The 25,625-nt window shown below is 61.6% G+C and overlaps 6 protein-coding genes across 6 annotated transcripts; 2 read left to right on the plus strand and 4 right to left on the minus strand.

Moving 5' to 3' along the window:
* Positions 1-855: 855 nt before the first annotated feature.
* On the plus strand, positions 856-3,159 carry PLICBS_002249 (increased rDNA silencing protein; the record flags this gene model as incomplete). The annotated part of the gene is made up of 1 exon (XM_018321885.2): positions 856-3,159. The coding sequence occupies one exon, from the start codon at positions 856-858 to the stop codon at positions 3,157-3,159; it is 2,304 nt and encodes a 767-aa protein (XP_018179365.2).
* Positions 3,160-3,616: 457 nt separating this feature from the next.
* Positions 3,617-4,157, minus strand: PLICBS_002250 (uncharacterized protein; the record flags this gene model as incomplete). Its single annotated transcript, XM_018321886.2, has 2 exons — positions 3,617-3,810; positions 3,923-4,157. 2 exons carry the CDS (start codon positions 4,155-4,157, stop codon positions 3,617-3,619), a joined length of 429 nt encoding a protein of 142 aa, XP_018179366.2.
* Positions 4,158-7,917: 3,760 nt separating this feature from the next.
* Positions 7,918-9,441, plus strand: PLICBS_002251 (uncharacterized protein; the record flags this gene model as incomplete). Its single annotated transcript, XM_018321887.2, has 1 exon — positions 7,918-9,441. The coding sequence occupies one exon, from the start codon at positions 7,918-7,920 to the stop codon at positions 9,439-9,441; it is 1,524 nt and encodes a 507-aa protein (XP_018179367.2).
* A 579-nt stretch (positions 9,442-10,020) lies between these two features.
* PLICBS_002252 (uncharacterized protein) lies at positions 10,021-10,598 on the minus strand (the record flags this gene model as incomplete). Its single annotated transcript, XM_018321888.2, has 2 exons — positions 10,021-10,251; positions 10,377-10,598. The coding sequence occupies 2 exons, from the start codon at positions 10,596-10,598 to the stop codon at positions 10,021-10,023; spliced, it is 453 nt and encodes a 150-aa protein (XP_018179368.2).
* A 158-nt stretch (positions 10,599-10,756) lies between these two features.
* PLICBS_002253 (uncharacterized protein) lies at positions 10,757-10,964 on the minus strand (the record flags this gene model as incomplete). Its single annotated transcript, XM_065599988.1, has 1 exon — positions 10,757-10,964. A coding segment is annotated over one exon (208 nt), but the record flags the coding sequence as incomplete, so codon positions are not given.
* A 7,078-nt stretch (positions 10,965-18,042) lies between these two features.
* On the minus strand, positions 18,043-25,164 carry PLICBS_002254 (pre-mRNA-splicing factor 8; the record flags this gene model as incomplete). Its single annotated transcript, XM_018321890.2, has 1 exon — positions 18,043-25,164. The coding sequence occupies one exon, from the start codon at positions 25,162-25,164 to the stop codon at positions 18,043-18,045; it is 7,122 nt and encodes a 2,373-aa protein (XP_018179370.1).
* Positions 25,165-25,625: the final 461 nt, after the last annotated feature.

Genomic DNA, 25,625 nt, shown 5'->3' on the forward strand with positions numbered 1-25,625 from the left:
GTGGCGTCGTCCCTTGCTGGGTTGCCCTTATTGTCGGAACGGCGCGATAATGAGGCGTGGCTGCAAAGCGGCGTTGCGCGACGGGAGACGGCGGGCCGGCGTTTGTTGTTTGCTTGTACATGGAAGCTGGAGCCGTGACTTGATTTGAGACTCGCCGTATTGCAATTGACGAGCTTGACCTGTGCCTGTGCCCTTTGACGAACGTGATGCAAGGTATGTTGCCAGTGGGTTGGCGGGAGGGCCCCCGCAATGCGAAACGACGGGACGCCTTTGCTCGTGCCGCGGACTGCCGTGCGAGCGCCAAGAGCGGGAAGCTGGAGCAGCTCTGCTCGATACGAGGAGCTTGACGAGCCGTTACATCATCGGCCGTCGATGGTGGGCTGTTAGCGCTTCGTACTCTAGCATCCTTGGTACAGACTTGTGAGAGTGTGCTTGCTATTTGGAGAATCTCATCCACAGCACTGCCCAGCGCACAATGGGTCTCTTATGGCGCCCAGGCTTCCGATTGCCAGGGTCCCGCCGGCTGCCGCGCGTTTATTAGGGGGCCGCGAGCTGAGTGACAGGCAGCGAATCGGGCGTTAGCGTGCCGCGCGCCGTTTAAGGGGCAGGTCCGCGCCCCGCGCCAACTCGGGATGGGCGGGAAGCAGCGAACGGTTGGAGCTCCTTCCCTCCCGTCGTCAGCTCAGCCTAATTGAGCATCATCCGCTGCTGAGGCATCCATCGTCTGACTTTCGCTCCTCCAGCTCTCCCTGCCACCGACCTCGTTCCGTCCAACAAGCCTTTGAGCTTCTATCCGACGAGTCCGGCCCTCGAATTTGCCCCCATGTCGCCTCCACGGCTCCCGTCTTCCCGGCGATGAATCCCGCGGGCCTAGCAGCACCGCCGTCGTCGTCGTCCGCCTCCCCCGACAGCGCGACCTCGTCCGCCGCCGCGGCCGCCCTCCGCGGCGCGTCCCTTGCCTTTCAAAAGACAAGACCCGCCGCGTCGTCGCCGCCGACCCAGCCGCACGAGAGGAGGGGCGGCCATGCCGGCGGCGCGGCGCTCTCGGCTGCCACGGGGGCTGCTTCGGCGTCGGCGTCGGCGCGGTCTAGATCTCCCGCTCGGCCCGGCGGCGCCCCTCGTCCACACGGTACGGGAGGCAGCTCGCCGGCAGAAGTAGAGGCTGCGTCGGCGGTGGCTCACGTACCGCCTCACGGGCTGGTGGCGGCGCGTCTACACCAGCTTGGGGGTCCCTCGTCGCCGTCATCGTCATCGCCGTCGGCGCCTCTATCCGCTGCTGTCCAGGCGCAGCACCATTTGCTTCAGCAGCAGCATCAGCAGTCGCCGCACCTTCACTTCCCGGGCGGTGGCGGCGGCAGAGCTATCGATCCTAAGAGCCCGAGCTTCATTGCGGCGACGCTGGCGGCGAGCCGCAGCGTGAGCCCCGGGCCCAAGATGGCGGCCCCGGCCTTGCGGCGCAAGGCTAGCGCCGGGGCCGCGAGCACGCTGAGCGGCGGGAGCGACGCGCCGGTCGATTCGGGATCCATTGCGCCGACGGGCTCGCTGATATCCATGTTTGAGCGGAGCGGGAGTGACTCGGCCAAGAGGGCATCGCCCACGGACAACGTCGTCGGGAGTGCAGAGGCCCAGCGGATAGCCATGGGAAGATATATGGCTGCACCGCCGCGAACGCTCCCGAGCCCGCGCCCTGCGACGCCTCCGCCGGCGACCACGGTCAAACCGAACAAGAGCAGCGAGGCCGTTCCGAGGCACCCGCCTACTCCTCCGCCGCCCATCACCGCACAGAAGTCGGCTGCTGTGTCACCTGCCGTGTCGCAGCCAAAGGAGCGGCGTGTCAAGAGTCGGTCGGTCGATGCTACGGGACCGAGGCCGGAACCGAAACCGAAGCCGCAGGAGCCCAAGGCCCGACAGCCGAGCCCGACGGCTGCCATGGACGCCCCCGTACGACCTAAACCAGCGCCGGCCGCCAAGCCGGCAGCCGTCGAGCCCCTTGTGCGACCCAGACCAGAGCCGGCCGCCAAGCCGGCGAGGCCGCCAGTCAAGCCGCTGAGGATACAACCCCCGGCGGAGCCTTCCGTTGTTCGTTCGACTCCCGAAGTGCTCTCGCCGACGCCCGTGAGGCCTGTCAAGCCGAGCTTGACACCAACCGTCGTCCTGTCGCCTCAGGGATCGAGGGCATCGCCGCAGGTCTTGTCATCCCCCTCGCCCTCTCCGGATCCGCAGAAGCGCAGTCCGAAGCCCCAGGCCAAGGCGCGGCCTCCCACTCCACCGAAACCGCGCGGCAGTCATAGACTCGCCGCCCCGGAGCCCTCGAGCGGCACGAGACCGCGCGCCAGCTCCCACACATCGAGAGGGCAGCCGAAACCTGAAGTTTATGGACCCTCATCGCCCCGTGGGTCGCTAGGGCTCGCGATGAGGGGGCGTCTGACGCCGCCGTCGCTGCCCACGCGCCGGCTGTCGGTCAGTAGCGCTCCATCCTCGCCGGCCATGGACATACCCCGACGCCACGCCCCGAGTTCTTCGCCAGGCAATCTCCAGTTAGATTCACTCACCAGCGCCATCATGGCGGGCTCTCTGGCGTCAGCGCGCCTGACACCGCACAACACGGGCTCGTCGATGCCTCCACCGAGCCTCCCCAAGCGGCAGAAGTCACCGCGTCTCCTCCAGACGCTACGCCAGCCGACGAACCAGCAGGACGAGGATTCGGAGCGCAACCAGCCAAAGGGTCACCGGCACAAGCTGCAGCGCGGCAAGCACAAGCACCACGAGGGCTCGCGTAAGCGCTGGCGCGAGGAGATGTTGCCCCGCGAGCGCAAGCGGTACGAGGCCGTGTGGGCCTCGAACCGCGGCATTCTGCTCGAACAGGACAGCCCGACGCGGAGCGTGGCCAGCGGTATCGGGCAAGACGCGTCGCAGTACGTGGCCAACGTGGTGGTGCGCGACATCTGGAAGCGGTCGAGGCTGCCCGAGGACGAGCTGGCCGAGGTCTGGGACGTGGTGGACCGGGAGCGACGCGGCAGGCTCAGCAAGCAAGAGTTTGTGGTGGGCATGTGGCTCATCGACCAGAGACTTAGAGGGAGAAAGATCCCGCAGAGGGTCACGGACAGCATGTGGGGGAGCGCCAACGGGGTGATGGTGAGGCCGCCCAAGGGGAGGTGACGATGGGCCGTGACGGGGCTGTCGTGTAACGCGACACGACAGGCGTGGGTGGCAGCGAGTTGCGCGATGGTCGGCAGAGATGCCTTTTGCGGCGAGATACCCTACTGCAGCATTGCCCGTTTGTATACAGTACGCATGTGCATTGCATTACTATACCAAATCGATAGAAGTAGACTCACTTGCGTTTGCACCTTTGCAAACAAGAGAACTCAAAACTACAAACGCCCCATGCCTGCCTGCCGTGGTATGGGCGAGGCCAAAGTGTCTATGCCGCTGCCCTTTTCCGTTTCCGCGCGCACGTCCCATCCATCCGTCATCCGAGCGTTCGAACACCCATCCTAGGAGTTCTACCCATACCCCATGCACACGTTCGTCCATTAACCCATCTCATCCACATGCACACGCATACGCAACCGATACCTGCTGGTCTGTGTCCTCACTACATACCTAGGCAACCTTACGGCCGGCTCGAGACGTACTTGTCACTCGTGTGGTCGCCGAGCGTGACGCTGACGTTGTACAGGCTCAGCTGGGGCCAGGCGACGGCGCCGTAGAGGCTGGTGAGGCTGGCCTTGACGATGGCGTGGCCGAGGGGCGCGTCGGCGGGGATGGTGACTTTCTTCTTGAAGTCGTGGAGCTGGTTGGAGTCACCTGCGTTGGGGTCACACCACCCGTCCGTTAGTCGCCACGCGTGCCTTGCACTTATAAACCAAGCAAAAAAGAAGAGGGAAAGGGAAGAGCAAGGGATTTATGGGCAACGCACCCTTGCCGAGGCAGATGGAGTTGGCGACGACGCCCAGGCTCTCCGGGTAGCCGTCGCCGGGGGCGTAGCCAAAGACGATGGCGACGTCGAAGACGCTCTGGATGTAGTTTTCGCTGTGGATGATGGCGTCGAAGGTGTCGCCGGGCTTGATGGTGTCGGGGACGGCGATGCCCGTGATGCGCGCGTGGGCGAGCGAGAGGAGCGTGGCGGCTGCGACGACAAGAGGGCGATACATTGTGATGTTTCTTTCTTTGACTGTTACTGATTTGTTTTATGTCTTGTTGGCTCCTCGTCGTAGAAGAGATGTGTAATTCTGCTCTTTGCAATTGAGAGTCGATGAGGGGTTTTATGACGGCGAGCTGAGCTGACTGAGTGGCTGTCAAGACAATGGTTGAATGGATGGATAGATGCTCTGATGGAGACGATGAGGAGGAAGAGGGGTCAATGTGGTGGTTGTGACCTCATCCTATTTATCAATTATCAATTCAATGCGCCGCCGCCGCCCGGGAGCTAACATGGAAATCGATCGTCAATCCCCCCTCCCCAGTCCATCTACTATTCCTGGACACGGGGCGCACGGACAGCTGGCCGCGGCAGGTAATTGCCGTCAGCCGCTCTCGCCCACGCCCACGGGTGGCCCTTCGAGGACGGCGGCGGCCATCACCAGCCAGTGATTTCCGACCACGGGGTCGAGGTGAGGGGAGGTGAGAGTGAGCCTCAGCCTCTTTGCTCCTACGCACGCACGCACGCACGCAAGCACGCAATGGTCGCTAGGTGGCCGGTCAACTGGGCAGTGTTGCGCTATGGTGAGATTGTGAGAGAGAGAGCGCGGCCCACGGGCGCGCGCGTGTGTGACGTTGCGCTTGCTTTCATAGCCAACCAAGGACGTCAACCGCCCTGTCGTGAGCCAGGTCCCGGTCCCGTCAGCGGCCGTTTCGCGGCGGCTATACTCGCTCTGACAGCCGCACTGATCCAGTTGGTGGTGGTTTTACTGTCCGAGGCTACGTAAACGGTGGCCGGCCGAGGGCGGCCTGGCCGATCCCGCGTCTGACGTTGTAGGGAGAAGAAGGCTCGTATTGAAGTTGGGCGGCTGTATACTTCCTTTGCCGCCGCCGCGGGTCGGGGCATATCCGTGTCTGTTGGGGTGTTTCTGCGGCTGTTCAACTTACAGCCCGTATTGAACGGTACAAGGATTACATCCTTTGGTGCAGTGCGTGCATGCAGTCAATGGCACATATTCGTGCCGGCCATGGGCACCAAATACTGGAGACAGCAGGGGGAGCTGGCCTGGCCCTCCTGCCGATCACATCGTATTCGCAGGCACATCAGCGGCATTGGCAGTAGACATTGTTTTTTTTTTTTTTTTGCGCTGCAGGCTGCCAGCTGCGTCGGATCCCAGCCCGCAAGCGCAGTCTTTATGCATTAGCATGGGGTTGCATCGCTGGTTCGGCCAGTTGACGCGGCCGCCGCTGGCGCCGGGATTCGGGATCAACTGCCGGGGGGGAAGCACGGATGGGCGCGAGAGGTTGCGGCGCTGTCTCACAGCACAGCCAGGCACACACGCTAACATGACAGGCATATGTGCATTATTACGCCCACAGCTCCTGTAGCTCGATGCGCTGGCAGCGTCGAAATAAGCGGTGGCCGCGCCCCGTCCGTTGGAGCATGGCACCTTTGTGTGCTGCCGGGTCGCATGCATACGGAGACATGCGTGCAGGAGAAAGGGCTCTATGCACGACGCATTGCAACGTTTATATTGTGTCTTTGGGGGCTCTTCAGCTGCAATACACGGGTCTAGATCTGAGAAGGCGCCAGAAAGTGCGGGTTTCATTGCATACATGCCACGGCTGTCAAAGTCCGTGGATCCCGACTTGGTTGTACCAACGTTCGCCAGCATGGTACTAGCCACATGGCATTGGGGTTAGATCACTGTCAACGACATTGTAACTACGTAGCATGGCATCGGTCCCTCAGCTGTCAATTCGGCACCACTTGCTCTTGCGAGACTGCTTACTGAATGCTCCCTCTCTCTGTATCGCAGCAGCGCTGTCCGTAGACACACCACGTCCAAGCCGGGCGAGCTGATAGCATCACCGTCCACAATACTCTGTGATTTTGGCGTGCGGACAAACTTGCTTTCAAGACTGTATCCATTGCAAAGGGCAAGAGGCAGCCGGCCGGCCGGCAGCAGTCCTCGCAATGTAGTCTCTCTTACGCCTCACCCTTCAGTGAGGCAAGGTCCCCCCTGCCGATCGGGGGACAAGCCGGACAGCCGACCATCCGACACCAAGTGCGTGCCTGCAGCAGACAACCTTGCACCAGCCACACAACACGGACGGCGGGAAATCGCCTGAAATTCTTTTCATCGGCGCGGCATGTGCGTTCCCTTGTCGGCTGTCTTTAGAGGATTCATGTATTCCAGCGACCGCATGCACTGGCATCGCCCTTGCACTCTGCCAGCAATCGCGAAGGCATGGCGGAATTATGCGACGACCCGCGCGTGGCACGGCTCGTCGGCGCTTTGCAAAGACTCAATGTCAGACAAACGTGTGGACGCCTTCGGAGTTTAAAAAAAAAAAAAGGTCGAGAAAGATAAGGAGGAAATTCTTATGACCGCTTCCCACGCCAACACGCCGTTCAAGAGCCCTATTTCTTTGGTCCCGCGCGCCCGCGTCGCATGCAGGCGCCGCCGTCCCGGCCGGGTCGCCGCGCCGGGTGGGTTTCCCGCGCCGGCGGAACGGAGCGACATCCGAGCACATTGCCGTCTTGGGAAAGTCGAGCCGGCCCGAGGGTCCGGGACGCAGCGCTCTTTCTTTCCTCTCTCACTCGCTCCCTCGCCCGGGGCGCCGGGCTGCGGCCGGCCAGTTTCGCTTCTGCAGCCCTGTGAAAGCATAACTTACTTCATCCAATTCTCAACGCTGCGATCGATCGATGGCCCTGGGCGTGAAAGTGGTGGTGGAGGGCAAGCGTACTTATCCCGCGCGCCCGACGCGACAGCAGCTCTGAACCAGCGCGCTTCGCTCTCACCTCGAGCCTAAGAGGAGGCGGTTCCCCCGCCGCATCGCACTTGTGCTTGTCCGCAGTCGCTGTCCAGGACCGGGCCTCCATTCTAACCAGACGTGCACGCGTCGCAGCTACTCTACTTCGGCGCGAACACGAACCACCCGCTCCCCCGCGGAGTCGTGACGCTGCCACTCGCTGCGTTTGCAATCGAGCCACCCGCCGGCCATGGCCGTCGCACCGCATGCTCCCAATCCTGAATGTCGCTGTCGCTGTCACAGCCGCAGTCGCTGTCACCGCACGCGCTCGCTCATGCCCGGTCCTTGCACGTCAACCCCGCCGGAACCACAATGCGTGCGTGCGTGCGTGATCAACAGGGCATCTTGGGGTATACGCATGTTCGGTAAAAAGTATAATAGCCGACTTGCATGTCTCAGATGTGCGGGCGCAAAGCACGCGCACACACAAGGCGCGCCCTCTGCCCGATGCGCGCCGATTTTACATGAGAGACGAAAAAAAACGGGGCCGGCTGTCATTCGACTCCGCGCGGGTGTTGGGGTCCCTGCATTGCATCGTTTTGACCCCAAACTGTGGGGGGTCGCGAACCTGCAACCGCAACCGACTCGTCCAACGTCGTGTGAGTTACCCCACGACGACGACGACAACGACGACGACGCGACTTCATCTAAAGCGATTCTTCTGTCCTTATTTGTTATTGATTGTCTGTCAAGACGGGACGACAAGGGACGCGTTACTGCTTGTCATCGTGTCGTGTCGAGTCGCTGGCTGCGTGGAGCTCTCATCGCCCGCATCGCGTGGTCAAGCTCTCAAGCCCCCCGAGATCGGCATCGCGACAACCCTCATCCTGCACCTAGTTCCGTGACGCTGTTCCAGCAATGGTGCCCTGGCCGCGGCCGCTCTACCGCCCTCTCGCCGCCTCCCTCTCCCGACGACACCTCTTGTCCTCTCATCCCACTCCCTCCGCCAGCTTCACCATGTCGCACCACCGCCACCTTCTCCCGGAGCAGCAGCAGCAGCAGCAGCAGCAGACTCAGTCTCAGCCATCTCAGTCTCATGAGCCTCAACAGCAACACCCCCCCTGGCTGCAGTCCCTCCTCGCGGACTCCTCCCCGCCGCCCAAGCTCTACGCGTGGACACCCGCCAACCTCGATCCCTCCACCTCGTCCGCCACATCACCGTCGTCGTCATCACCACCACCACCATCAGGAGCAGACGACCTCGACCGCCGCATCTTCGTCCTCGGCGTCGGCAACATCGGCCGCCTCTACGCCAGCCACCTCGCTCGCCACGCTCCGGACCCCCCGCCCATCACCCTCGTCGTCCACCGCCCGGAGCTGCTGGCCCAGTGGGCCGCCAGCGACGGCGGCATCGAGATAACCACCCTCGCGCACAACTCTTCGCCCTCTTCTTCCTCCCAGGATCAGCAGCAGCAGCACGTCCACCGCGCCAAGGCCCCCTTTGACATCGAGTTCTGGTCCGACGCCCCCCCGACCCGCGGCCCCGTCCGCGAGGTCGCAGACTCCCGGCCCATCCGCAACCTCCTCATCGCGACCAAGGCCTCGGCCGCCATGCCCCAGGCCGACCGCCTCCGCCGCTACCTCGACGCCCGCTCCGCCGTCGCCTTCGCCCAGAACGGCATGTCCAAGCTCTGGCCCCCGCACGGCCTCGCCTACGTCGCTGCCCGCTACCCGCGCCCCGGCTCCGCCCCAAGCTTCCTCGCCTGCATCACCGGCCACGGCGTCTACTCGCTCGGGCCCTTTCGCAGCGTCCACGCCTCGCCCGCCGGCGCCACCGTCGGGCCTGTCCTGCTCAACGCCGCCGCACCAGCGTCCTCGCCTTCCGGCCAGGGTAACGACCGTCAGTCCGCCGCCTCGTACCTCACCGAGCGCATCGCCTCCGCCCCGGGCCTCGACTGCCGCGCCGTGCCCTCCTCCGAGCTCTGGCTCCTGCAGCTCGAGAAGCTCGTCGTCAACTCGTCCATCAACCCCGTCACCGCCATCCTGCGCTGCAAGAACGGCGCCCTCTTCGAGTCCCGCGCCGAGACGGACGGCCTCGCCCGCCTCTTCGACCGCCTCCTCGGCGAGACGAGCGCCGTTCTGCAGGCCCTCGTCGGCCACCCCAGCACCGCCGTCATCCTGCGGCCACAGCAGCAGTCGCATGGGTCTGCATCCGCACCCAAGGACCGCCGCGGCGCCGTCTCGTCGTCGCCCGACCTCGAGGCCCAGCGCGATGCTCTCCGCGCGCGCTTCTCCCACGCTCGCCTGCGCGACTTCCTCTACGACTACGGCTCGCGCGTGGGCGACAACACGAGCTCCATGCTTCAGGATGTGCGCGCCGGCAAGCCCACAGAGGTCCGCGACTTCAACGGCTGGATCGTCGACATGGCCGACTTTCTCGGCATGCCCGACGCGGTCCCCACGCACAGGGCCCTCGTCGGCCTCGTCGAGGACGCCGCCGCGCTGACCAAGGACGAGCTGGCGGAGAGGGTCGGCGTATGAGATTCCGTGATCCTTTTGGAGTAGGTGCGTAGGTCTGCTCGCTCACGGGTGCTGCCGCCGTGGCACGAGATAGTCTGTCATGGTTTCACGTGCTCGACCCCATCTCAAGGGGCTGCCTCGACAATAATATCAAACATTTCATCTCTTGGCACGAAGCCACCCCTTATTTCAATAGACAACGCCGACGTGCGTCATACCACGATTACAGCGTCGGTAGTACGCTCTTACCTCCTGTTCCGCATGCTTCGGCCCTCAACTCCAATTCCAGCGACCGTTGGCCCGTCCCAATCTATGTACTTTTCCCGCCCAGTTTCAGACTATTTTTGCTCGCTGCACTCGCCGCCGTGTTTCGGTCGTCTCGGTAAAGTAAAAAGAGAAAACAAAGAAGAGGAAGCTGTCGAGTTTTCGGTGTGTCGTCTCGGGGTAGAAGATGCCCGATCTCTGTTGAATCGCAAACGCCTGTGGCCCCATATGCCTGCCTCCTGCTCTCCGAGTTCGCTAACATCATATCAACGTGGCAACCGTCTTGTTGAATTGCTCAATTTTCTGCGTGTCCGTGGCTCGTCGGGACCGCGGCCCTCACCATGGCCGCTGGGTCTGCGGCATCTCCATAGACTCTGGCAGCGACGACGCCTTGGGCGACAACGACTGCCACAGCGGCTCCTCGGCCTCTTGCTCGTCTCCACCGGTCGCGAGCTGCTCGGACCGCTCCCGGCACGCCGCCGGCGTGAATCCGGAGCCGACCTTGTGCGCGACTATTCTCCATTTTTCATTCTCGTAGTCCTGGAGCGCCTTGCGAAGTTTCTGGTCCTGCACCCGACGCGTCAGCTTCCGCAAATCAAACAAGTGTTTCAAGCCACTCGACACTTCAGGGGCAGCCGCTTCCAGTCACAAAAGTGGCATTGGGTGCTACTTCATATCGGGGCCGAACGTACCATTTCCTCCGTCCACATCGTCGTTTTTGCCTTGAGCTTCGTGCAGTACCGCACCTGTAGCGTCCCAGAGGACCGCCCCGGGAAGAAATCTGCAATCTGCTTCCACGTCAGGTTTTTCTGCTCCTTGAGCTCCAGCAGCAGCTGGTCGTCCTCGGCCGTGAACTTGAGCTTCGGGCCTCTAGGTCTCGGTGCCGGCGGCGGCATCCCGGCCTGGCCGACCATGCTCGGCGCGCCGCCTATATCCTCTCTCCGCATCGATTTTGACGAAGGCCCGAGGTCTGGAAGGTGATGATGATGGTGCAGCTGAGGCTGTTCTTGATGGCTTGCCGCCGCTGCCGCGGCGGCAGCGGCCGCCTGCCCGTACGCCTCGCTCAACGAACTGGCTTGCACGCTGTCCAGCCCGGACTGGTCCACCATGGATACCCCCGCAACCGAAAGGTCGAATTCGTCGGTCCGAGACCTCTTGGCCGCCGGTGCGCTATACGGGGCGTACGGGGACTGCGTGGGAGACGACACCGCACCGTATAGGGGCGTCGACACCGAACTCGCCGCCCCGAAGTGGACGTGCGAGAGCCGGTGCCCGTGCATATGGTGGCTCGGGTCCATCGCTACTTGTCCCTCAGCTTGCTTCTGGCCCATGGGCACGACCGAACGGGTCGGGAGATGGCCATGGGCTGACGCCCCCGGCGGCGTGTTCGGTCCGGTGGCGGCAACCCCTGGGTGGTGGATAGAGCCTCGATGTTGTCGCTGCTGTTGTTGCTGTTGCTGCTGCTGCTGCTGCTGTGCTGGATAGGGAAGTTGCTGCTGCTGGTGGGTTTGATGCTGCGTCTGCTGCTGGGGATGGTGGTGATGGTGCGGCTGCTGGTGATACGGGCTTGCGTGATGCTGCTGATGCTGGCCAGGCTGCGACGACGAGTACGCATGTTGTATCTGCTGACCGAGGCCACCGCCGTGCGAGGCGTGGGCAGCATAGTCCACGCCGTACCCCCCGACGCGATAGTTGTCCGCCAGCGTGACTCCGGCCCATGGGTCCCGCCAGAGCGGACGGCTCCGGACGGCTTCCAGGCTGTGTTGAGAGACTTTCTCGATCAAGAGGTTAGGAGAGGAGGCCAGGGAGAGATGCCCTCTCGGGCTCCGTCGCCAGAAGCGTCTTTTCTGTGCTCTGCTCCTGTGCCCACGGGCAAGGCACCTCGGTCGCAGATGTCAAACACCGGACGTGACTGCAAAAAGCTTTCGGCCTGATCAGTGTGGTTGTTCGGAAGTGCGGGTGCGACACGGTTCCGACAGGGGGTGGGCTCGATTGTTGTTGTTCAACAAGGCGGGATAGCTATTCGACACGCGGTGCACGCCACTGCCGAGCCAGTAATCCAGTGGATGAACTGGCCGTGCCGCTGACCAGCTCCGGCCGCACTGCTGTGCTATCGTGCCCGGCCGGTTGCTGGTAGGCTAGCGTCCCTCGGGACGAGGACTTTGGGCTGCCAGGCGTGCAGTCACCCCGTCCAGTAGGAGCCGCTGGCACTGGCGAGATTTTCTGTGGCGACGACCGGGGTTGGGCCTCGGAGGGGGCACGAGGTGTCGGCGAATAGGATCGAGAAGGGTACTCGAGCCTCCGATGGCGGTCTAGAAGCCCTCGGTGAAGTATGGTTGAGAGGGTGTGGCTGGTTAATACCTTGCTCTGCCCACGTCTGAGTGCACTCGTCCCGCGTACGTATGCCGTTCCCCTCTCCGTCCGCGCCGTCGAAAGCGGTCTGTATACTCGAGGGCCAAGGCGATATTAAAGCCGAGATGGGATCTGGTAGTGTCCCAAGGCGGCTGACTGGCAAAGGGGGCCCTCGACTGCCGCCCGGGGGGGGGGGGGGGGGGGGGGGGGGAGCTCGAACGAGTGGAAAGCGACCGAGGTACTCCATACACGTCCGCGGGCCCAAGACAGATAAGGCGGACAAGGCGCCTTGACATTCAAGAGGGTGCTGGTGAGAGCGGGTGGATCTGAGGCTTGTTGAGAGGCAAAGTCAGGGCAAAGCTAGTATGGGCGCGGCGCCTGGGGGGGCTCCCGGGCCGAGTTGACGACGGAGGTTATATGAACGACCATGCTATATGAGGGAAACCTGCATCTGCGCTTTTCGTTCCTGGAAGTGTCTCCGAGGCACGTCCTAACCTGCCCTAGGCTGCGCCGATCGGGAAAAATTAAAAGAGTTCATGCCACAAACTCACGACAACGGCATGCCCTGCGGGCCGCGGGCGGGCGGGCGGCCGAAGGAGTTGGCTCAACGGCCGCCGGCAACCCCGGGGGCCCAGCGCGATCAGCCATGATGCCACTTGTGCGTATACTGGTGTCCACTTGTTCCGTCAGCGTTCTGTGGCACGGGGCAGGGCGCATAAAGGATTCATCATATGTCGAAGGCGGGCAGGGGTTGGTTCCTCGAGATGACGGGATGGAGAGCCAGCAACGGCGATCCCAGGCCCGTCCGTAGGGCCAGGGTCCGTCGAAGCTAGTGCCGACTGCTCTCAAGTCTGCAGAGGTTGTGCCATTGGATAACCACGGTCGTGACAGGACATGGGAGCGCCGTGCTTGCCTCGTACGGGCCTCTGCCGCGGGCCAAAGGCCGGCATGGGGGCCAGAGACTTGGCCGCTGCCGCTCCTCCCAGCCCCCCCTCATGGGCGTTGACAAGAGGCCAAGGTCCCCCATTTCCTGCTGGTGCAAGCGCCACCGGCAGGGTCCAGGGATACACGTTCTGATGTGAGGTCTGTGGAGACGAGAGAGGTTGGCGGCGGGGGCATTGAGGAGGGTGTACCATGAGGGAGGGGGGTATAGCTCATCCGGGGTGGGCTATATCATATGCGCACGATGGGGGGTGCCTGCGTCCGCGTGCTGGGTCTCGCGGGCGGCGACGCTAGAGTGCGAGTCCAATTCCAAGACAGCGGGGAGGAAAACGTGATTGACGAGATATGTGCTCTAGAGATTGCCGAAGGGCCGCTGGACCAGGGGCAGCTCGGGGGACGGCAGCCACGGGTGTAGAAGTAGGAGCCGCTGCCACTTGCAGAGGAAAGGTCCCATCGAGAGCTGCCACGGACGGGGCACGATGGCATGCATGACGAGGGATCGGCTGCGGCCCGGGTCTTGAGCATCCAATCGCGGAAGACGTGCTGGTGGCCGAGAGAGGCCTGCCAGGCGGTTACAGCGCATGGCGAGGCGGCGGCGGCGGCGGCGGCGGACGAAGGCGACACCGACGAGAGAGCTGCCTTGTCCACCCGGGCCGGAGAGTCTCGAAGACGCGGAGAAGCAAGCGGCGGCGGCGGCTCGACAGCGACATGGCGATCGTGATGGGGCACGGTCGATAACGGCCGTGCGATGCCATGCCCTCCCACGCCATGCCATGCCATGCCATGGCTCGCCGTGCAGCGCAGGGCGGTTCTCGCGCGACACGCCCAAGAGAGCTCGGCGCGGCGCCGTGGCTGTCTGTCCGGGCTTGTTAGCTCCTGCAGGAAACGGCATGGACGAGGAGTGCTAGTCCCAGCATCCCAGGAGGGCTCGGCGCCTCAGCCGAACAAGAGGCAACGACCGATTCGGGCGTCTTGCTCTCCACCGGAGGCGCGGGCGGCTCTTTACGGCGAGGTCAGGGTAGGCAAGGGCCGCCGACGACGCCCGTGGGGTCGTGGGAACGGATGGGACGGGGCCCAAGAGAGCGCGCGCCGCGAGGGACGAGCCAAGGATACGGATGTGCAGGTTGTTGGCCTTGGAGAGGGGGACGCCGTCGACAGAGTTTGGTTCCACGGATCCATGGCCCTCCCGCCGTGCAGCCGCTCCGTCCAGCCCAGGCTGCCCCGTCGAGGACGAGCGCATGGATGAGTGCTGGGCTGGGCTGATCTGGGCTGGAGCATGCCCGTAGCGCAGTGTAGCCTAGCGTAGTGGGTGGGTGTGTCCCACGAGTCCATGGAGCCGGCTGTGCGTTCGGCATCGTGGAGCATTGGATGGTGGTGATGACGGCCGATGGCCGGTCATGGCTGCAGCCCCATGAACCGCACCCCTTGATAGCACGGCGACGGACGGGCCGGTCGCAGCAACAAAAGTGAACGGGAAGGGGGAAATGAGACGACAGGGCCGTGGCCAGCCGTCCGAGGCCGCCTGAGGCAGCTGACGTCGCGAAGGCACATCGAGGCCAGGCGACTGTCTGGATGAGGAGCCAGCCCAGGCAAAAAGCGGTAGTGGTATAACGATGGCAATCAATGGCAGTGGCAGTGGCAGTGGCAGTGGCAATGGCAATGGCACCGCACCGGTCATGGATCAACAAGGATCCCACCATCCCAGGCCAGGCATGGCAAGCGTGACATCCGTTCGTGTGGCTCCTGCCCCAGTAATTAAACGGCAGGCGCGCTTGTCCTGCGGGGTACGAGCACCTTCCTCACTGTCCGTCCGCCTTGGGCCTGGGCACGAGCTTCGGCAGCAGGCACCGCAGGTGCACCTTCTCGTTAAGCAAGCAAGGTAATGACCAAGTACAGTGAAAACCTCAGCAGCAGCAGCAGCAGCAGCAGGAAGGAGGGACCGTAGGCTCGCCGTTCCAATGCACAGCCAACATCGCAAGCCACCAGGTATTAGGTACCTAGTACGTAGGTACTAACTCAGTCCGATGCCTCCTCCAGGGCTCCTCTTCTTTGGTTCTCGTTCCTCTGCACCCGTCATCTTCACATCCTGTCTTCAACGCACCGCGGCGCCAGGCACCAGGCACCAGGCACGAGCGCCACCCGGCCACGCACCTACAGATTCGGCAACACTACGGAGCGCCCACGTCCGTCGTACAAAGTACGAGCCTGAAGAGCATAATGACGGTACAGTAATAGCCCCGCCCGCCAAGTCGCTGTCCCTCTGACGAGTCCCCGCCTGGCAGGGCTTGGGGTTCTCCGCTGGGGGTCCCGCCGGGACGCGCGCAGCGATTGCAGCCGCGAACTGTCGCCGTCGTCGCCAGGCCCGTCGTCCGCCTCTGTTCTTCGTCGACCTCTCGTCCTTCTCCATCGCATCGTGAGCTTCACCCGCACACGTCAATGCGAGCTGTCGTGCTCGTCGCCGCCTCCACCCGCAACCGGCAAACGCCGTCTATCCGCGGGTTTCTGTCTTGCAACATCCCATCCGACGTCACAGAAAGCCATGCGTCGAATCCCTCACGTTCCTTCGATCCCTCCCCCCTCCGTCGTCCCATCCCATCCCAAGACCCAAGCCCAGGCCATGTCATCCCGTCCCCATGGCGCCGGCCGCCGCCGCCGCCGCCTGTCCAAGGTTGTCGTCTGCAACTAGCCCTGCTAGAGCGGTAAGGCTCGCGCTGGCCCGATGGGTCCGGCTCTCCAGCTCGACATGACAGGATGGTGCGTCTCCCGGGATCCCCCTGCCTCAAGCTCGTCGTCGTGGCCAGCGAGCCCAGAGTACGAGAAAAATCAACTGGACCCCAGGAAAAAAAATTCCGATGTCCCCGACTGACTGGCCCGGCTCCGGCCACGGGCCAAGCTGTCAAAAGAGCCCCCGGACTGCTTGCCTGACCGAGCCAACTCCCGAGCGCCGTCCCTCCACAGCCGGCAGCCACTTATTACTCATTCATCCAGCCTTCCGTGGTCCGTGTTCCTGGTGTAGAGGTTGAAGGCCCTGGACTTGCCTATACGGACCGTGGACTTTTGCAAGTCTTCACCCGGCACACATGCTCGACATGAATCTCTCCGAGGCCCCCGTAGCTCACCCCAGCCTCGGCACTTGGTGGCAGAGATTTCTCTCCTCCTGGCTCCCTTCTCCCCTTGTTGTCCTTGTCTCTGTCGTGGCCACGCCACGGTGTCCCAAGCCCCCGACGCGTCTGACACGCTCGCCCACACCACTTTAATTTAATCCATTTACACCCTTCTGGCGGCGTCAATGCCGTCCGTCCCTCTGGGACCGCCCCGAGATTGCCCATTCCATTCCCATACCGCTCCAGCCTTTTTCTGGTTCCCGGGCACCCTTCCCCATCAGATGAACCGCTGCCGTTTGGCGGCACCCACGCCCATAGCACGGCGATCCTAAGAGCTCTGTTGCCGGCTCGACCCTTCTCCTCGGGATCGGGCGGCCAATGTGACCTGCCTGGTTCATGATGACACTGTATGTTGCTGGCGCAGCTACTACTACTTGGGCATGCCGCGAGAATATATTGATTGACGTTACGTTTGGCAACGAACGCACCCTCTAGGCTCACGCCTTGTTAAAAGAGATGGGGGCGACGTTACAGCCCAGCGTCCCGTTCTCTCCGTCACTCGCTCTTCCGACCTTTGCCGCCTCACTCGACGCACGCACGTGGCAGCCCACGTCGGTCATTATCTGGTCCTCAACAAAAAATAGCACAATGTTCTTCCGGGCGCCTGGGGGAACATGACAAACCACTCCCATCCATTCGCACACCTCGGCGCAGCTCAGAGCCCTGCGTGCAGCACAGTTACCTGGATACCGCCCGTTCGCATGGACGCATGAAATTCGTCGAAATTAATACTGGTTGGCCTCCCCCCGCCCACGCCGTTCAGCCCTTTCAGGCTTGCGCGGCAGCGACCCTGCCACACGCAACGGCGCACAGCCTCAGCCACGCGAGCGCTCGCCCACAACCCGCACACCAAGACACAGACAGAGAGAAGCGCTGATGAGCCTCCACGCCTCCCTCCCGGGTGCCTGGCCCGAAAGGAGCCTCAGGTCCCGCCACTAGCCCGCCGACCGCCGCTCACTAAATTCAGGTACCCGATCCCCTTTTTTAGTGCAGCCCGGCCCAGCCTGGCCCTGGCAGGGCCCTGTCAGTCACTCGATGATTCTGGCTGGATGCTTCTTTGGAACCTTGGAAGTTGCACCCAGACAAAGGCACAGGGCGCTGCGCTGCGCCGTTGCGCCCACCAAACTAGACGGTCCAAGCCTCGGTGAGACCGTTCTGCCACCGTGAAGGGGGAGGGGTACGCCCTACAACCAGAGCCAGGCCAAGAGGGTACGTCTATCTCACTACGTGGCTTGCCGTGACTTGATGTCATCGTCAACTCACTCGCCTCGGCGTGACCTCATCGCTGCCCTGTCCTGCGCTCCCGCCTCGGTCACAGTCACGGTCACGATCACGGTCGTGGCGCGCCTCACGTGGCTCTCGTCTCTCCACCTCTGTCCTCGTATATCTCTCTCTTTCTCTCATACCCGCCGCCCGCCGTCGCTTCCCGCCCGTCCCGGATGCGATGCATAAACCGCCAATCTTGCGACTCTCCCGCTAATCACAGAACTTGCCCGTCGGACCGCCTGTCCCCTTGACGCGCCGCCACCACCACGGCCAACCACCACACGGGCCCGGACTCACTCAAGCAATCATGACAAAGCAGACCTTCGGCGTCACAAGCTGTTGCCTCGTCTTTTCGAATTTAGCCGTGGGATATTTTTACAAAAGTACACTGGCAAAAAAGTACATGCTCCGACCGTGGACATGCCATCAGTCCCAAAAAAAGACACAAACGCCGCCGTTCTCTCTGCATTAAGCATGTGCTCGCCATCATCTCCGATCGTCCATCACCTCACGGGCCTTGCTCCTGAAGCTATTCAGCCTGACCTCAGCCCGTCCGCGTCCGCCCTCCGCCTCGGCGAGTCCTCTGAGGAACCCCCTTTTCCACATGCCAGTCGGCCTTGCTCCCCGGCGCCGTCTAGTCAAAGTTGTCGTTGCGGTCCACCCAAATGTCCTCGAGCTCGGCAAAGCTGTGGAAGTGCACCGGCCGGTGCTGGTCGTTGTAGAAGGGCAACGGGTTGTCGAGCCTCACGTGCACGGGCTTCTTCTCCATGCCCGCAAAGGCGCTGCCCATGAAGCTGTAGTTCCACCGCCCGTCGTCGGGCACCAGGAAGAAGCCCTTGAACCTCGGGCTCAGGAGCATCTTGCGCTTCTCGCCCATGGTGTGCGTGAAGCCCTGCGGCTGGTCGCTCTGCGTGTCCTTGTTCTCCGCACCCCACTTGTAACCCTCGGTGGTGAGGCCCCAGGCCGACATGGACACGCTGCCGGGCATGAAGGACACCGACACCGTCACCGCGTTGTTCTTATTCCACTCCTCGTGCGCGTCCAGCAGCCTCGCGTGCTCCGTCACGTCCGCGGCAGACATGTACGGCAGCTCGTTGCCCGACACCGTGTGGATGACGCCCAGGGGCTCCAGGCCCTCGAGCAGCTCGCTCTGGGGCAGCTGCTGCGGGAGCTGCACGTTGCGCAGGCCGCCGATCTGCGGGATCATGACGATGCACCGAATCTCCTTGACCTGGTCGTTGTCGGGCGGCGATGCTCCGTAGAGGTAGCCGGCGACCTGGACGCGGAGGTCGGCGATGGTGATGAACTTCTTGATGATGTTGTTGGGCATCACGTACGTCATGTCATCCATGTCGTTGTCCACCGACGAGATGTAGATGTTCTTGGTCCGCTTGTTCAGGTTCGCCGTCGCCAGGGCGCGCGTGCGCCACTCCGTCTTGGACGCAAACGTCTGCTGCTCAAACTGCGACGTCGTCGTCACGATGATGTCCTCGCCGTGCACGTTCTGCGTCTTGGTCGTGACGGCCGTGAGCTGCTGCTGCTCCTGCTGCTGCTTCTCAATCTCGGCGGCCTGCTGCCGCTGCATCGACGGCGCCGAGATCTCCATGCCCAGGATGATGTCTCGGACCTCGCTGCTCGTCAGGCTCGACACGTTGACGCTGTTCTTCTTGCCGTAGTCGTTGAGGATGAGGTCTCGCAGCTGCGTCTCCACCTTGATCCATTCCTCGTCGGACAGCGATGGCCAGATATGGTGGTCCAGCGTGATGACCGTCTTGTCCGGACGCAGGATGAGCTTGGTCTTGTCGGGGTTGACGTGCAGCGCTCGCAGGATGAGGATGAGACGAGAAAACGCCGTGTAGGACGAGATACTCTTCAGCCACTCGTCGTAGAGGTTGAAAAGCACCATCTGTGGCTCCGTCGCACGCAGAATCATGTCACCCAGCTTCTCGACCTTCATCGCCGCTTGGAACGGGAGCTGCAGCTCCGACGCCCGGATGGAAATGTTGGGGAAGTCGACGAGCTGGACTTCGAGCGGATCCAGCAGGCCCTTTCGCGTGACAATCAGCTGCTTGGGCTGCTCCTCCACCGGCAGCGATCGGATCAGGGCTGCCACTTCTTCGGCCGTCTTCCACTTGGCGAGCTGGCCCAGACGCTTTTGTCCCGCCCACACGCTCGTGTGGATAATCTTCAAGAACAGCTGGCCCGTTCGAGGGTTGAAGATGAAGATGGCGCCGTTGATGGGCTTGGTGGTCAGGTTGCCCTCGAACGTCTTGTGGATGGTGACGCGGTACACGTTGGTGTCGTCGATGAAGAGCTGGGTTTGCTGGCTGAAGAGCTCCGAGTAGTTTTGCGAGTTGAGAAACTCCTGGTTGCTCTCAGACGCGTAAAGCTGCAGACCCTTGCGGATACGCTCACGTAACACGTACAGCGCAGGGTTCGCCTTCATTATCTTGGCCATAGCCTGCTGGACCAGGACCTTGAGGCCGGGGAAGTACATGCCAAAGGCGGCGTACAGGTTGTAGGCCAGGTCGATGCCGATCATGAGACCGGTGGCAGAGGGGTAGATGCTGGCGCTGTCCGTCGTGTAGTCCAGGTACTTGGCGCGAGTGTAACGCTCAATGTCGTGAGAGTCGTAGTCGCCGTACCGCAGCTGGACGTCGATCCAGAACTTGTTGGTTGTCGTCGGCTCGATCACGTCCTTGGTGTCGTGAAGCTGGGACGGTCGCGTGACGTTCCATTTGTGACTGGCGAAGAGCAGAATGTCGGCGCAAGAGCTGTTCATCTTGTACGACTTTCGGGGGTGGATTGTCTCCTTTTGCACCGTCTCGATGCCCAGCGACTCGAGCTCCTGGTCAAACACCTGACAAAGATCCATCACCACGGACTCGTGGATCTTCTGCCACAAATGGGCTCGGAAGATTTGGATGAGAGAAATCTTGAGCGTGGGAATCTTGCCGTGCAAGAAGATACCAGTGAGATCCAGCTGCACCTGGAAACCAACGTAGACGTTGGCTCGGTTGATGGTCGGCGACCACCACAGAGTGAAACGACGGTTGGGGATCTGGTTCAGACCGGACCGCTGGGCGTTGGTCAACTTCTTGAACTTCATGGACTCTTCGAATCCAGAGGCCTTCTCCCAGAAGAGACCCTCCCAAGAGGGGAATCCAGTGGCCTTGAAGAGGGTGTGCTCCAAAATCGTCTCGACACCACCCAGCGCCTGGATGACATCGGTACGGTACGCGTTCAGGTTCCAAAGCTTGCCGTCATGCCTCTGGCTAGTCCACCAGAACGGGTTGCTCTTCATGAGCTGGTAGACCTTAAACTCGGCCCGAGCACGGAAGCCCTTGTCAAAGCTCAGCGTGCTGCGATCCTTCTGGAACAGGGTGTTGATGCGAGGCAGACCGCGGTCCCAGCTGTCCTCGAGGTCCTCCAACGTCAAGCGACGGTTCTGCTGGTTTGCTTCCTCGCGCTTTTGCGAGTACTCGGTCCAGACTCGCTGGGAGTCGATGAATTCGGCCTCCCAGGGGATGATGTATCGGAAGATGTTAGGAATCAGGGTCTCTTCATCATGCGTCATACCAGCGCGGTAGTGCGTAACACCGGTGTCTGTCTGCTTCGACCAACGCTTGTCGCTGGCGGGAATCAGAATGTGGGATCCAGAAATCATGCCCAGACCACCGAGTTCCTTGGGCGTGTAGAACACAGCCGGCGGGAATCGAGAAGGCATCTTCGAGTTCAATCCTATCTTGACTCGCGTCTGAATCTTGGTCTCGCACTTGACAATGGTATCCAGCAGATCAACGGTGGATACAGCGGCCTCGCGGTAGTACGTGAAGAGTGCGATGAGGGCCGTGTTCCACTTGTTGGCAATCTTGGTGAAGGTCGTAGAACCAGAGGACATGAGGATCTGTCGGATGCGGTTGTTGAATTTGTTGATGTCCTCTTCTGTCACCTGCAAAAAGGCGTACGCCGTCCGCTCTTTCGTTGTGTTGTCCACCAGGGACCACACGCTGTCCTTGACCGGAAACTCGTCGTTCTTGTTCCTCATCTTAGGCAGGATCCTAACTTCGAAGCCGCACATGGAGAAGAGCAGGTTGGGGTTGTCGCGGCTGTAGACGCTGACAAAGCTGTCATCCCACTCGATTGTGGTGACAGATCTCGGGAGACGGTTCTTGAGGTCCCAGAATACGGCTCTGCCCAGGTTCACGTCGTGTCGCATCAGACGCATGCGAGCGTCTCTCGGCCAGCATTTCTTGCTCTTGTACCCGATGACGTTCTCAAAGTTCGGGTCGGGCTGCTCCGTGAGGAACCGCTGGATGAGATCTCTAGACTCCTCGGCCGTGAATCGCAAGAATACCCAGATCTTGTCGATGTAGCGAGTGTACAGACGGATCGGGTGTCGAGTCTCGGTCTCCGCGTCCCGGAACTGCAGGAAGTCGTTGGGACCCTGCGGCGGGCCAGCAATCTCGCTGGCACGCTGCGGGCCGAGCAGCAGCAGATCCAACACCAGGCCGTAGTACTGGAAAACGAACGCTGAGAACTGCAGACCACGAATCATGCCATAGCTATTGACATGGTTCATGTCCTTGTATGTCAACTGAACGTTGTTCTTGGCGGTGATGTAGTCGGCCAAATTGTGGTCCATGATCAGTCTCAGCAGGGAGTTGAGCAGCGTCAGCTCCATCTTCTCGTAGACCTTGGACAGCTCCGTCTCGATCATAACGTTGCACTCGCCATTCTCGGTCTCCCACACCTGGCTCAAGTTGTTGATGCCCTGGGCCCACTTGTACACCAACAGCGGCGGCACCTCCGAGTCAGATGGCTTGATCCACGCGGGGAACAGGTGCCTCTGGTCGGCCTGGTACCAAAGGTACTGGTCCAGATAGGCATCGCTGATCTTTTCGATTGGCTCGATGTCGTACACGGGGTTGATGGTGTTGTAGTTGTCGTTCATGTCGATGTTGACTTCCTTGAACGCCCGCTGCGTCAACAGGAAGCGCTTGATCCTCTCCAGGGCCGTACCAGGGTTGTCGTAGGCTTGTTCGATCAAGGCAAGCTCTTCACGCTGGCTCTGGTTCAGGCGGCCCTTGACCGAGTACGCCTCTCTCAGCCGCTCCAGGGCAAGAATCAGGATCTTGGTGTCGTGCTTGTAGGAGACGCTGGGGAAAGGGATGGGCGAGAACTTGCGAGACTCGAGCCAGTGCACGGTAGTCGTGTAGATGGCCACGGCTTCTTCCGAAGACACGTAGGGTCCATCCTTCATGTGATTATGCTGACGCTCCTGCTCGGCCTTGAGCCACAGTCGAGTAAGACGGCCGACGTTCTTCTTCGCCACAGTCTTGTCGACAGTGGCGCCGCGTCGAATACGCTCACGGTTGTAGTGCGCCACGGAAATCCACCAGTCTGCCTTTGACTTGACGTATCGCAGAATGATATTCTCGATGGGGGCCGGCAGGCCGGGGACCTTCCAGGGGATGTTGCTCTTCCAGCATCGCCAGGCCTCGGACAGGTGCTGCAGCACTGTGTTGACCTTGCTCTGCTTGATGCCCTCCGGCATCATGTCCATCAAATCCGCCATGACGGATGCGCGAAGCTCCAGGTCGAAGTGGGACTCCACGCGCTGCTTGGTCACGGTCTTAGCGACGCCCTTGCTGTGGCGACCCTCAAACTGGCGCGACAGCAGGTTTCCGAGCCATCGCTCCAGGAGTGGGATGATGCCGCGCATGAAGAACAACCAGACACGCCACGCGGGGGCCCAGAAGCCACAGCCAGGGCCCTTGCCGACCGGCCCGGAGTTGAAGCGGTAGTAGATCAGATGCTTCAGGTCTTTGCAGGTTCGGATTTGATGCATGAGCTTGTACTTGTATCGGTACATGCCGGTGAGCTGACCGACATGGTTGAATGCGTAGAGAATGCCGTCGGCCAGCTGGAAGGCATCAATGTTGCCCAAGCGGTATTGGACTTGCGCATCGACGATAAGCTTAGTCAATCTCAGAATCTCTCGCATCAGGTGGAACGCGTTTCCGAATCTGGACTTCTTTCGCTCCTTTGTTGTCAACGTCTTGACAGGCTTCAGGTTGAAGTTGTAGTCAAGATGGAGATACGTGAGGTTCTTGCGGTGGATCAGGAGGTTCAGCATGTTGAAACCCTGTCTGCAGACCTGCAGACCAGCTTCGACCCAGTCGATGGAGGTCTGCTGGAAGAATTTTGTCTGCTTCAGTGACCTCAACAGGTTCTGCTTGTTGTGGGCTTTGGGGGGCTTCGTGTGAAGCTCATTCAGGACGAAATTCTTAAGCAGCTTCTGGTACGAGACTCGGACCTTGACGGGAGGCTTGTCGGTGGGGGGGTGCTCCAGGTACCACTGCTTCACGAGGGGCACATCCTGGGCCCGAACCATGCGACCGGAGCGGCGGTTGAACGGGTATGGCGCCCACCACAGATCAATGGCCGACGAGGTATCCTCATTCTCGAGCTCCTCTTCGTCTAGGAAAGGCTCGACGTCTGCAGGAAGCTCGAATTCCTCGCCTTCCGCTTCCTCGTTGTTTCCGGGGCCGAAGAGCTCGTCCTCGTGGGATACATCCACGTTCTTCGGCGCCACGGTGCGAGACGAGACAGGATTGATGTCCCTGCCGAAATGGAATGTCGGGAGGTCGGGGTCCTCTGCTCGCTTGAACACGACCTGTGGGTAAGAGTGCCAGGACAGGTGCACGCTCCTGGGTAGAGAGTTGTACAGGAACGGGTAAGCAACGCGGAGTTCCGTGCGGATCGGGTCGCGGAAGATGATCCGGTCGATGGCGTTGAACTCGCCAAAGTCCTCATCATTCGGGTCGATGTCCTTGTACAGTGGCTCGAAGCGTGGCCCACCCGGGAGCGCAACGTTGAGCGCCTTGGCCGTCAAGAAGCTCTTGAGATCGAACAGATAAAAGTAGTTCTTGTCGAAAACCTCAGAAACGAGCGGTCGACTCAGGCGGAAGAGCGCGGCCATCTGAGGCAGTGTAAGGTTCCAAGTTTTGTAGCTCGGGCCGTTCACGTGCGAGGTATCTAGGAGCGGGCGGTGGTCGTAGAACCACTCGTAGATTGCCTCGTCTTCTTCTTCGTTGAGCTCCATCTGAATCGGCTCGAGCGGCTCGACCTCTTCGATGTTCTCGGACCACGACAGGGGCGGCTCTTCGTCATCAAAGGGCGGGAAGCGCATGCGCTTGAAGAGTCGTCGGTCGGCCTTCTCTTTTCTCATAAAAGTCCACATCATCGCCCACTGCGCGAAGAAGACGGGCTCGATGACGCGCGGGATCTCGTTGACCAGCGTCAGGCAGCCGTTGACGTGATAGAGCACCTTGACCTCGCGAGCGGACTCCCAGGGCATGGGCATGTTCTCAAGGAGCTTCATGACAGCGTGAGGCATGAACTTGAGGGCGCCGAGGTAGCTTCGCTTGTCGTTGGTGTACTTCTTCTGCGAAACGTCGCCGATGTCCTTGACGATCTTGCGTAGATGCTCGGGCGGCATGTCCGCCTTTTGCGTCTGCACGAAGCCTGCCTTGCGCTTCTCGCCAAATCTGTTTCGCTGCTGTCGGATCCATTCCTTCTTCTTCTGCGCGAACTTGGCGATCTGCGGGTCGGCGTGAGGGAGGAACCCCGGTGGCGGAGGAGCCGGCGGCGCAGCTCCCGACGGGGGAGGAGGTATCGAAGAGGAGGGAGGAGGCGGAGGAGGAGGCGGCGGGCCCCAGCCCGGGGGCGGAGGCGGAGGAGCGCGCGACATGATGGCTCACGACGATGGAACAAGTAAATCGTCAAGCTGGCCAGTCGATGGCGACACGCCGCGGCGCGTGTTTCAACGCGTTGGAACCCTCGATGGCCTGTCCGTGGCTTCGAGAGGCTATCAATCTCGGGATCGCGACGGTTCGAGATGGAAAGTGCGCCGGTCTCGCGAGGACACACGACGACGACAGGGTGGCGTGGTGGTAATGCAGCGAGAGGCGACGTGATTGTCGCGACGGACAATTTTCTGAAGCAGCGAGTTGAGCTAGGGGGTCCACTTTTCAGTCACGTGACTTGAAGCGTCTCATACATCGTACAGCTCCAACCCTCTGCCACTTTGTCAGCTAGAGGGTAATACAGCAATAGTTCCCGTGTAGTACTTTCACTATTGAGGGGCTTGGAGTGTTTTGCGAGTTCCGTAGTAGCCCGGTACTTGTGATGAAGATGATACGCGGTCGGACC

Source organism: Purpureocillium lilacinum, assembly GCF_023168085.1.
Source record: "Purpureocillium lilacinum CBS 284.36 DNA, scaffold_2, whole genome shotgun sequence".
In the NCBI taxonomy this organism is placed as follows: domain Eukaryota; kingdom Fungi; phylum Ascomycota; class Sordariomycetes; order Hypocreales; family Ophiocordycipitaceae; genus Purpureocillium; species Purpureocillium lilacinum.